The sequence below is a fragment of the Leptonychotes weddellii genome, chromosome 2 (assembly GCF_054177405.1).
Source record: "Leptonychotes weddellii isolate Sample4059 chromosome 2, ASM5417740v2, whole genome shotgun sequence".
NCBI lineage: Eukaryota > Metazoa > Chordata > Mammalia > Carnivora > Phocidae > Leptonychotes > Leptonychotes weddellii.
The window spans coordinates 81,347,236-81,360,677 of NC_138370.1; the positions used below are offsets into that span (position 1 = coordinate 81,347,236).

Here is a 13,442-nt window from a genome sequence, read left to right on the forward strand (position 1 = left end):
TATAATTTGTTTCTTTGATTTTAAAAGTTTTTTACATTTTCCTCCCAAACTTTTGGACTTACTTTTTTTTTTAGAAAGAAACTTTTTTTTTTTTTAAGATTTTATTTATTTAATTGACAGAGAGAGACAGAGAGAGAGGGAACACAAGCAGGGGTAGTGGGAGAGGGAGGAGCAGGCTTCCCGCCGAGTAAGGAGCCAGATGCGGGGCTAGATCCCAGGACCCTGGGATCATGACCTGAGCCGAAGACAGTCGCTTAACCAACTGAGCCACCCAGGTGCCCCAACTTTGACCTTTCTGATTGTTGGGTAACCATACAAAGGAAGCATTTGTTAAAGAGATGCTATAAGTCTCAAGCTAAGTCCACCAGAAGGTGATAAACTTCTTAGAGTTTGAATATACTCATCATTGTGTTTGGTTTAGATACCAATCCCTGGATCAGTTCAGTTGGGTAGCAAGGTTGATTTAATTTAATGCAAATGAAAGAAAGTATAGCAACTTTATATAAAAACACCACTTTAAGACTGATTTCCTCAGAATGGGGCTGTAAGTGTGGCAAACACTAAACTTTATTTATATCTCTTCTCCATGCAGGGACAGCAAGAGATCCTACCATATGGTTTGAAGTCTAGTGTATAATAAGCCCTCAATTTTTGATGAATGAATAAAAAACCAGGGCTTATTAGAACAAGATGATTAGATCTCGCTTAACAATATCCTATTTATAAATTAATGGATTGACTAAAAGTGTTTTACTAAAAGAACCCATAATGCTTTCATCTTCTAAAAATAAGTTAGGTTTTCCATTGCATTTGAAATTATTTATACTCTCATTTCCAGGATTAATCCTCTAATATACATTTACAAAGTGATCCTGTAGACCCAAATTTCAAAAACAAGCATTTCTTTAAATTGCAGTTCCTGTTTTATTGTAAGTTAATTAGGTGTTTTCCTAGTCTTTACTATGTGCTTTTTTTTTTTTTTAACCTTTGGTCATTTAAGTTTGAATCGACCATAGTAATGTCTTTTAATCTTTCTAACTGACAATTAAAGAGCAACAGAAAGCTCTCTTCTGCACACATGGCATTTTGCTTTTATTTTTAGGGCTAGTGAGTTAAAGTTTCTGCTGAATTCACTCAGGATTGCTATAATGACATATTATGTGGTTTGATTGTTATAAAATGGGGTAACTAGTTATTTTGAATTAAACTTTTAAATTTTTAATTTTTTATAATCTATCTGATTCATATATCTCTTTAATCAGCTATTTTACTAAGGTGTTTAACTTCATTTTCCCATTTAGCATTCTCAATCTAAGAGTGATTATTGAATTAATTACAAGAGAGAAAAAACTGTAGCAGAAAGCCTAAGGACCTGTAACAAGAGTAGTTGCTACTTTTAGAGAGAACAAAAGATGCTGACAGATAAATCTAAGAACAGTTGCTCACATGGATATTACTGATTAGAACTAGTTCTTAGGATTTATTGACCCAATAAAAAAATGGTTTACCTTGAATACAAGACAAGTATCGCTATAGTTCTCTATATGAAAAATTTTCTTCCAAAAATATAAATAAGGGAAAATTTGATAATATGAGAGGGACTGCTGAGATTTTGTTTCCTTCCAACTATTAAATATTTGAAATATTTTACAGTAAAGAATCTTTAGTGTGACCATAATGGTTCACCTGTAATCCTAGCTATATATATATTAACTATTTGAGTAATTTGAGTAAATATTTTTTAAGATACACCAACATTTTTGCAACTTTTAAAGATCTTGCAAGATTTTGCAACTTTTAAGATCAGGTTTTTTGTTTTGTTTTGTTTTAATAACAAGAATCAGGATAATTGCTACAATAAAATCCAAACTTCTTAGTTACCATGGCATTCAAGACCTGCTGCCTGCCTTTCCAGTTTTCTTTCACTTCATCATCACTCAATGTATGGTCACTTCTCAATTATCTGATAGTGAATTCATTCTTTTTGGTTTAATTGTGATTCATTCACAGCAAGGACCTGGGAAAGGTTCACCTTTAGAGTTGGCTGTTACTGATTTCCTAGACCAAGCTGCCACTAGCTTCTCTGGTTGAAAGGGAGGCAGAAGGGCTTGGAGCATTGCCTGTTCCACCCTTCCCTTGCCAGGTTCACTCCAGGCTTGGCTCTTCTCCTTTAGCCTAGGATACCCATTCAAGACTAATGGACATATCATGAGTTGATTGCAGTTTTGTTTTAAGTGTGATTTTACATGGCCTCCTTCCTGCTCTCCCCTTGCCCATTTACTCTCATTGAGAGCTGACAACTATGCCTGTGTTCTAATATTTTTTGCCTCTTTGCTTTTACACATATTTCTCCCTACTTGAAATGCCTTTCCTTTCCTGTTGAAATTTTACAATCCCTTTTTCTCCTCAGAATTAATCATACCAAACTCATTCTCTTTACGGTATATTTTATTCTCATTTGTATTTTAATTAGTGATACTTTTTTTTTCTCCATTTTTCCTATTAAAGTATATGTTAGTGATGATATAGGTTTACCATAGCAACCTTATGTGGTGTGGAGAGTTTAGACAGTTAATAAAGGTGGCGAATAGGAGCCTAAGTGAATTACTGCTAAAGAAGATCTCTATTTTCTTTTTCACCATTAACCTTTTACTTTTTCAGATACAAGCTCTTATATGGGCTTCAACTAAACTAAAGTGAATTAAGAATACATTCAGGGTATGGGGATCATCTGGTATTTGTTATAGTGACATACTGAGGAATATCTCTCATCTGTTTTTTTTTATAAACATCTATAAATCATAGGATTGCATTTGTGAATATTTCTCAGTGTGTCATATAAATATTTTCTTTATATTTGTTTCAAAATGAATGCTTTATTATGTTCTGTGTATCATTAAAATATCCATATTTACTAGTGCTTATTAGGAGTAAAGAATCATTGTTTCTTATCAGTAGCCTAGTGCCATAGAATCTGACTGCTTGCATAGGAATGGATTACTTAATAGAGACCTGTCTGCAAAATGTATTCCATATTTTAATCTTTCAGAAACATATGGGTGAGATGAAACTACATCTTGAAAATGTCATCAAGGAAAACGCAAGGTAGATCAATTAACTGTTGATTTTTTTATTGTTATTCTAGGTAACTTTTATTGTTGTTATTTGATATTTTATTCATATAGTATACTGGTTATGAGTACAGACTCTGGAGCCTGATTTTCTGTTTGACTCCTAGGTCCATTACTTACTAGCTATGCAACCTTAGACAGTTACTTAACCTCTTTGTGCTTTAGTTTTCTCATCTATGAATTGTAAATAATAATTTATTTCATAGGGCTGACTGTAGGGGAAGATAGGGTACATAATAAACGCTTTATAAATATTAGCAATCATTAATAAGATAGTTATTTTAATCACGTATGTTATGAAACATACTGATAAAACAAAAACTGACAATCCACCATCCAGTTAAGAGTTAAAAAAAGTTACCAGTACTGGTACATCTACCCATGTTTTCCTTCCCTATCCCATTCCTCTCCTGCCTTCTGCCAGATACTAACACTTTCTTGAATTTTGGGTTTATCATTCCCTTGCTTTTTAAATTTTTTTTTTTTTAAAGATTTTATTTATTTATTTGAGAGAGAGAGAATGAAAGAGAGCACATGAGAGTGGGGAGGGTCAGAGGGAGAAGCAGACTACCTGCCGAGCAGGGAGCCCGATGTGGGACTCTATCCAGGGACTCCAGGATCATGACCTGAGCCGAAGGCAGTCACTTAACCAACTGAGCCACCCAGGCGCCCGCTTTTTAAATTTTTTAATAGGTGTGTGTATCCTTAACAATTATTACTCAGTTTTGTATTTTTTTTTAGCTATATAAAAATCATATCATTTAGTCTCCTGGGACTTTTTCTTCTACTCAGTATCGTGCACAAGCAAGCACAAGAGTTTCAAGGGATAATCTTGCTGGATCATAGATTATATTAATACTCAGTTTTACAATATAACACCAACTTAATTTCCAAAGTGGCTGTACCGATTTACATTCCCACCTGTGATATTTATGAGTTCTTATTGATCTATATGTTTTTATCAGCACTTAGTCTTACCAGGTTTCTTAATTTTTGTTATTTTGAGTCTTAAATGGTTTTTCATTGTGGTTATAATTTAACATTTCCCTGAATGCTAATATGGTTAACCATTTTTCATATGTTTATTTACCCATGTGATTTTCTTCTCTCATTAAATGCTTGTTCATTTCTTTTTCCCACTTTCTATATACCTTTTCCTTATTAAATTGTCAAAGTACTTTATATACTCTGTATTCTGAATATTTGTTGGTGTGCCGATCTGTGTCAATGCAGTAATAATACTGTAAACGATAACCATTGTAGAAATTTCAGAGAGGAAGGGATTTAGTCACTTACATGTAAGTACTACTAGATCGCTGGTTTTAGGATCATAACTTAGGGGCTGTGATCTGGAGGTCAGAAATTTATGGTGCTGCCACCATCTCTGTTGCTACTCCTACAGCATCATTTCCATAAAGCTAGAGTCTTGCCATTGGAAAGCGAGGCACAGGGTATTGACTATAAGGATACTCTCATGTCTGTCCAGTTTTGCTTGCTATCTGTCATACCAATAGAAAAATATTCTCAGCTCACTTCTGTTTTCCATATCCCCCTCAAGTGCCTCTCACTGGTGAAACTTTAATCCCACCCACAACTCCAGCTACAAGAACCACTGAGAAATATAGTTTTAGACTTTCAGCCACTGTGCTAGAGGCTGGAAGATGAAAAGGGATGGGAATGAATAATGTTGCTACAGTACCATACAACATGCTAGCCAATAGGTGTTTCATATATCTGTTCCCAGGTTATGATATGTTTCATGAAAAGAATTTTCTATTTTGTTTTTAATCTTAAGGTAGGTGAATCCATCTTTTTTCTTATGGTTGTTATTCTTCGTGTCTCTAACAAATCCTCCCCCAGCCTGTGATCATAAAGATCTATTTTGGGCTAAAAATGTTTAAAGTTTTATTCTATCCCAAGTTTCTCAACTTTAACTTTTAAAGATCATGTAGCTGGGCTGAAATCTGATACATCTTTTGTTGTTGACTTGTATAATTAGACCAAACAGGGAAGAAATAATTTTGTTTAGTTCTAAATTCATTTAAAACATGGGCTCTTTTATTTATTTATTTTTTTTAAGATTTTATTTATTTGCCAGAGAGAGAGCGCACAAGCAGGCAGAGAGGCAGGCAGAGGGAGAGGGAGAAGCAGGCTCTCCACTGAGCAGGGAGCCTGACATGGGGCTCGATCCCAGGACTCTAGGGTACCTGAACCGAAGGCAGCCGCTTAAGCTGCTGAGCCACCCAGGTGCCCCTAAACATGGGCTCTTTTAAAGCTAGCATTCTTCTGTATGTATTTTGCTATATATAGCAGTTTCCTTTTTTATTGTTAATTTATTTTAGTGTAATACATGTTGTTCTTTAGAATAGAATAATCTAGAACTCCCATGGAATTCGTATGTCTTGCTTTTGACTATTTTGTCATTTTCTCCCTTCCATTTTAAAAAATATGTTTCACTATTTCTCCTCTTTTCTAATTTCTGAAAGTTTCATATGTTTAAGCTAGTTGGCTGAAGTGTAAAATAAATCTTTTAATTGGGTTTTCAGTTTTCTTATTTGCTTTTCCCTCATGGAAAAGTTTTTCTAACTTTAACTTTTTATGATTTACTATTCTATCTCAAAAAAATTATTAAATAAGCCATGCTGTTCCTAACAAAGAACATTGCTAAGATTTTTGAATCACCAATGTATGTAAATTAAGCTTGTATTTTAATGTAATGGGGATAGAAAATGTATTATATGGTTGAGATAATAATTTTGTTTCCTATATTTGATTCCACATACTTACTTCCTTTCATGTCCAGGTCTTTTTAAGCCAGTCTTTTAAAAATCTGCCTTTACCTATTTAACAGTAATGTGGTCATGTCTCATGAGTGTATTTATTCCTAGTACAACAGGAAAGTGGGAAAAAATGGATTCTGAGCTTATTAAAAAGACACTTTTAGTAACTTGAAAATGTTCTCAGGTTTTAAAGTGAATTCTGCTTATTATGTTTTTAGGGCAACATCCTATCTTTAATTATGTATTGCAGTTAAGGACTGCAAAATCAAGAGAGTTTATCATTTTTAAGGAAAGTATCTTAAATGTGTATACATGGTCAGTTCTGAGTAATGGAAGCTAGCAGTGACATGGATTATATAGTAGTATGCAATTCTACACTGTTGGGTTTTGGAAACATTTTAATATTTACATTTTTATATGGGTGGATATAATGTGGGAATTGACTACAGATAGGAGATAATGAAGTCATTTAAATCAGGCTAAGGAAGAGATGAAAAAATACTTTCCTTCCTCCCATTTTTAAGTCTGTTCCTTGAAATCTAGTTCATGTTGAGAATATAGTGTTTTATATTGTTTTGTACTAAATTTTTTCTGTAATACCATCTTTTCTCCTCAAAACTTATCAGAGGAAGTAAATTGGGTAAGATAATGAAATGCAGGATTATATGTACAACACTTTCTGGCACTAAATACTAATTTTTATTGTTTGTTATATTATTATTCAGGCTATGGAAGACATCATTTGTTGCCTCCATAAGAGCCATTTTTAATTCTTTCATTCAGCTCTGATTTTGTTCCAGTGTCACTGTGCTCAGGGGAGATGAGCTGCTTCCACAGTTTTAAGTGATAAGTCTTTTATTCACACTAGTTTGAATTTCTTTTTGCCAGGGATTGGTCTAGGAATGAACACGGGACCCTACTTTTAGCCAGTGAAGTTAAGAGAAAATCTGTTGTAGAGCTTCTCGTAAAGAGTTTTCTCCCTGATATAAAAAAAAAAAAAAAGGCTGGCAAGAAGAAAGCTTTACCTCTTTCCAGCTTCTTGTTATTTTAGAAAGTGATATGTGAAGTTGGTATAGCCATTTTGTATCAGTGGAGGTAGATACCAAGATTGAAAGAAGGGAGAGATGAGAAAACCTTTGGTCCTTATTATATTATTGAACTGCTGAAACAAATCTGGAACCACTTACCCTCCCGATTTAATATTAGATGAAGTAATAAAATATTCATTCAATCATTCATTTATAAGTATTTATTGAGTGCTTATATGTACCAGCACTATTCAAGTGAATATATCAGTGATAAAACAGCAAAAATGACCAAACGTACTTGGGGTGCCTGGGTGGCTCGGTTAAGCATCTGTCTCTTGATTTTGGCCCAGGTAATGATATCAGAATCCTGATATCAAGCCACTTGTTGGGCTCCCTGCTCAGTGGGGAGTCTACTTGTCCCTCTTTCCCTCTGCCCCTCCCCCCAATAGTGTGTGTACTCTCTCTGGCTCGTTCTCAAATAAACAAATAAATCTTTTTAAAAAAATGACCGTCCTTATTTTTTGTTAGTCATTTTGTTACTTACAGCCAAAATATACTAACTGATAGAGAGACTTAATTGCATCTGTCAGATTCATAAACTACAGCCTGTGGACCAAATTTGGCCTGCTACCTTTTGTAAATAAAAGTTTATTGACTCAGCCACATTCATTCATTGATATATTGTCTATGGTAAACACTGCTGTTCTTGTGCTACTTGAGGTGCTGTGAGGAAGACCATCCCCAAAAGTCTGCCAAAATCCTAAGCTTTATAAAGTTTTAAATTTCCATTTCAAATCTCATATAAAGCCAGAGCTACCCTGATTTTTCTGTGTCTCTGTTTATAACTGAGTTTATTGTTCTCTATTTATGTGTATATTCATACACTCTAATTGTTTGTTATATTATTATTCAAGCTATGGAAGACATCATTTGTTGCCTCCATAAGAGCCATTTTATATTTTCCCTTTGATTACTAGTCTCTAATCATGCCAGCCTTCTTATTTGGCTTCCTTAAACCTGGCAAACCAGTGTCCCCCTGAAGACCTTACCTAATTCTTCTGCCTAGAATACTCTTCTCCAGACCCACACAGGACTGTCTTCCCTTTGTTCAGATCTTTTATCAGGAAAGCATTCCCTGACCACATTATCTAGCTGTTTCCACCGTCTTCCCCTTTCTTTTTTTTTTTTCTATAATACAATTTTCTTTTATTTATGGCACCTATTACTACTTGAAATTATTTATTTGCCTATTTGCTTATTTTTTTTGTCTTATCTACTAGAATGTATCCTTCATGCGAGCAAGGCCCTTGTCTATTCTTACCACTGTATCCTTAACACCATTGAATAGTGCTTTATCTTTATGCAAAAACCATATAATTCACTCTTTATGATTTCCAGTTTCAATTTCTTTGAAGAGTAAAAACTTAGAGATGCTTTTGATCTCCTTTTGATCTTCTGTGATTTTATAATTTTTCTGACTTTTTGTAATTATTTTACTTACCTCTAATTTAACAGTAGTTATTTAATGACTCATCTTTATTGAGCCTTTCATTTTCAGTTTAGGTTTCATGGAAAAAAAACTCTTTTATACTTTAATTGTACCACTTTGGGTCATATTTAATTAAATTGTGCAATCATAATAACAGGTTCATGCAGCTATGATGTAGATTGACTGTTCCAACTTCTTTTTAGTATGCCTTCTGTATTACAGAGGCTGGAAAACTAGCTCAGGATATGAATTAGGTTCTGCTAATGATAAGTACTTGTAAGAGACCTAAATTAGGAGATAAGTAGGAGGAGAAGCAGTATCTGAGGATCTATTTTTGTGGCTGAGAATCTAACAAGTGTAGTGTAGTTCTAGAGCTGATAAGTCTGGGCAGCCGCTTCTCTTGAAGCTAAGGCAGGGTGTTCCTGCAGGCAATAGCTCTCTGACAGTAACATCCTAATCCCAGGATCTCAGATGAAAAGGTGTGATCTTGGAACCAGCAGTTGGTATAGTTGCTTCCTCCTGATTATCTAGCTTCCTAACTGTGGCCTGTATATCAGTTCTTGGCAAATCAGCTTTGCAATTAGCTAAACCAAGATTGACTTTTTCTAGAAATTGCACTAGAAAATAGAGATCAACTAATCAATGGTGACAGCAGAAAAAAATGAAATCTAGTTATTAATAATAAGGATAGGGACACCTGGGTGGCTCAGTTGGTTAAACGTCTGCCTTCAGCTCAGGTCATGATCCCAGGGTCCTGGGATTGAGTCCCGCATCAGGTTCCTTGCTCAGCTGAGAGCCTGCTTCTCCCTCTGCCTGCTTCTCCCTCTGTCTGCCACTCCCTCTGCTTGTGCTCTTTCTCTCTCTCTGACAAATAAATAAATAAAAATCTTATAAAAAATAATAATGATAACACTGTCTACCTCCACAAAGCTTTATATGATTTCTCTTATCAAGCCATCCAAAATGATGGAAGTTTCTTCATTTTATTTTCCCAAGGCTCTTAGATTTTTTAAAAAAGATTTTATTTATTTGACAGAGAGATGGGGGGGAGCAGGAGAGGGAGAAGCAGGCTCTCTGCCTAGCAGGGAGCCCAGTGTGGGGCTCAATCCCAGGACCCTGGGATTATGACCTGAGCCGAAGGCAGTTAACCAACTGAGCCACCCAGGCGGCCCTAAGGCTCTTACATTTTGACTTAATTATTATATATTTGAATAAGTACAACTAGAACCAGAAGTCTTACTATCTTGTATGTAATACTGCTTCAAATATTTGTTGAACATGATTAAATTATTGATGTCTAATCTTCAAGATTTATTAACAATACATAAAAAACAGTGCTTTGAAAAAGAGTAATTCCTTAAATCTTTGCAGTAATTAAATGGTTTTATTTTCTCAATCATACTGTTAATATCTTTGGAGAATTAGATAAAATTCATTTAATCAATATTTATAAATATATTATTATGTTATATATTACAAATATATTATGTTTCAAAGAAAAGGGCAAAAATAAATATATAAGATAAAAATAAGCGTAAGGATATAGAGGATAGGAAGAACAATTAACAAGTTTGAGTATGTATTTTTCTGTTTATATGCACTCATATCAAGCAACAAGAATACACTGTTGTTTTTAAAGGCCTGTGAAACATTTATAAACATAGACATGGACTGCAAACCTTGCCCACCGTATATGCACATACAAATTTAAAACAATATAAGTGATGCCTACAATAAAATTAGAAATAACAAAAAACAGCGGTGCCTGGGCGGCTCAGTCAGTTAAGTGTCTGCCTTAGGCTCAGGTCATGGTTTTGGGGTCCTGGGATTGAGCCCTGCTGCAGGCTCCCTGCTCAGTAAGGAGTTTGCCTCTTCTCCCTCTCCCTCTCCCCCTCAGCCTCCCCCCACCCATGCATGCTTATGCTCTCTCTCAAATAAATAAAATCTTAAAAAAAATAACAAAAAACAGGCACAAATAATTTTTTAACTACATTTTCAACTAACCCCTGAGATGAAAAGGAATTGAAAACTAAAATTAAAAACTTAGAATAAGCAACATATCAAACTAGTGAGATGTAGCCAAACTAGTACTTAGAACATTTTTAATCAATTGAAAATAAGTGAATAGGGAGTTTTGTTTACAATGATATCAAGACTAGGTAATCAGACTCCTTTTGAGAAAAACCAGAAATTCTAGACAAAAACTAGAAAATTGGAACAAAAATTTGACAACAATCAGATCTATTTAAATGAATTGGACTCAGTGGAGAATTATAGAGTAAGACCAGGAAAATAATGAAATCCAGGGATATGAGCCTGCCTTTGAGCTGCCTTCCCCTAGGTGCATCTCCCTATCCTGGAGGAGGTGAAGAGAGGTTGAAAAACTGAGCTTGAAACAAATTCATAGGGCTAGAGAGATTAAATTTGAAAGTCAGGGCCCATCAGATTTGAGGGTGAGTGGCTTAGGAACTTCCCAGGCATTGGGTTGGGATACCCTAGAAGTAAGAGTGACCCCCAAAATATACTAGTCCTAAAAAGATCTAAAACATGGCTTGGAATTATCTGAATCTCTGATGTTGATATAAGGTGATCAGAGATTGATAATGCACCTAGACACCTGGAAAAAAAAAAAAGGAAGACCATTTTAGAGGAAGATAACATTATTGCTAGGCCTCAAAATATCTCCAAATATTTTTACATGTAATACCTGGCTCATATTTTTAAGACAGAATTTTTTTAAAATGATAATAAATAGTAGGCAATAGAAGAAAATCCACAGGATTGGTCTTTAAAATAACTCTGCTTAATATGTTCAATGAAAAAAGACAATTTTGAGAATGTTGATAAGAGAATAGGGAACACTAAAAAAAGACCAAACCGAAATTCTGAAACTGAAAAAAAAAATACAGGGATGAAATAAAATATAACTGAAGAGATAATTAATGGAATGGAATCCAAGTCTGAAGAAAATATTCAGAAGGAAGATCAGAGAGACAAGAAGATAAAAAAAAAAAAATACAGAAAATAATGTAAGAGACATGAGGGAAATAGTGAAAAGAGCTAAAATTCATATAACTTAAGTCCCAGAAAGAGAGGGCAGAGAGACAATTGATCCACAAATTAAAGAAACACCATTTATCATAAGCAGGATAGTACAAAAAACTATAGATGCATTATTATAAGATCAGATACAAAATCAAAGACAATTTTTAAAAATGTTCAAAGCAGAAAAATTATCTTCAAAGAAACAGCAGTAAGACATAAATGAACTTCTCAACAGAAATGATGGAAATCAGGAAACAGTGGACTATCTTCAAAGCTGAAAGAAAAACTATTAACTTAAAATTATGTATCTAGTGAAACTTTTTTCTAGAAGTCACATAAGTACATTTTCAGATGAAAAGAAATTGAGAAAATTACCATTAGCAAAATTAAAATCTTAAAAGGATATTCTACAAAAAGAAAGGAAAGGGTAACTATGGGAGAAAGTCTAATGAAGATCAACTATTCTGAAACAATAATAATGTTTCTAAAATACCTGTAGAGAATTAAAATACAAGGCAACAATATCATAAATTTGGGAAAAGGGTAAATAGAGTTAAAATATTCTCAGCTTCCAGCATTACCCAAAAGAAATAGAATACTAATATAATTTAGAGTGTTGCTAATTCTGTATGCATGTTATAATCTCTAGGGTAGACACTGAAAGTAAAGAATCATCTAACTGCCAAACTAATAGAGTAGAAAAATAGAGTAATAAAAACCTATAGAACAACAGGAACTCTCACTCATTGCTTGTGGGAAAGCAAAATGTACAGTCACCCAGGAAGACAGTTTGGTGGTTTCTTAAAAAATGAAACTTATTCTTAACATAACAATCCAGCAGTCATACTCTTTGATATTTACCTAAAGGAGTTGAAAACTTATGTCTACACAAAAACCTCCACAGGAATGTTTATGGCAGCTTTATTCACAATTGCCAAAACTTGGAAACAACCAAGATTTCCTTCAATAGGTGAATGGATAAATAAACTGTGGTACATCCAAACTATCAAGCCAGGAGAAGATATGGAGGAGCCCTAAATAGATATTACTAAGTGAAAGCCAATTTGAAAAGGTTACAGATTGTATGATTCCAAACTATGTGACATTCTGGAAAAGGCAAAACTATGGAGACAAGGGGCACCTGGGTGGCACAGTTGGTTGGGCGTCCAGCTCTTGATTTCAGCTCAGGTCATGATCTCGGGGTCATGAGATCAAGCCCCACAGTCTGCTTAAGACTGTCTCTCCCTCTCATTCTGCCCCTCCCCTGACCATGCTTGCACACACATGCACTCTCTCTCTCAAATAAAGAACCTTTAAAAAAACAAAACAAAACTATGGGGACAATAAAATGATCAGTGGTTGCCAGGGGCTGGAGGAAGGGGGCGGGAGTAGAGAGAATGAAAAGGCAGAGCACATAGGATTTTTAGGACAGTGAAACTATTCTGTAAGACACTAGTAATGGATACATGTCATTGTAGGATGTAGGATGTATAGCACTAAGAGTGAATCCTAATGTAAACTATAGACTTTGGGTAATTGTGTCAATGTAGGTTTATCAGTTGTGACAGAATGTACCACTCTGGTGGGGGAGGTCATGCTGAGGGGGGCCAAGGGGTATACTGGGGAATGTCTCTACTTTCTGCTCTCTTTGCTGTGAACCTAAAACTACTCAAAAATTAAGTCTTATTAAGAAGAGTCACCTAAAATGAACACATTAAAAAGAATAATCAAAAGAAAGCATGAATGAATGGATAAAGAAGATGTGGTATATATATATATATATATATATAATGGAATATTATGCAGCCATCAAAAGGAATGAGGTCTTGCCATTTGCAATGACGTGGGTGGAACTGGAGGGTATTATGCTGAGCGAAATAAGTCAAACAGAGAAAGACATGTGTCATATGATCTCACTGATATGAGGAATTCTTAATCTCAGGAAACAAACTGAGGGATGCTGGAGTGG

General features: G+C 34.6%; 1 protein-coding gene across 7 annotated transcripts in view; it reads left to right on the forward strand.

The window, feature by feature from the left end:
- The window catches only part of SCLT1 (sodium channel and clathrin linker 1), a 134,379-nt gene that overhangs the window by 23,392 nt on the left and 97,545 nt on the right, over positions 1-13,442 (forward strand). For all 7 annotated transcript variants that reach the window (XM_081811875.1, XM_081811873.1, XM_081811872.1 and 4 more), the window contains exon 5: positions 3,050-3,105. In XM_081811875.1, the coding sequence (XP_081668001.1) occupies positions 3,050-3,105 (56 nt within the window). The remainder of the gene's footprint in view (positions 1-3,049; positions 3,106-13,442) is intronic.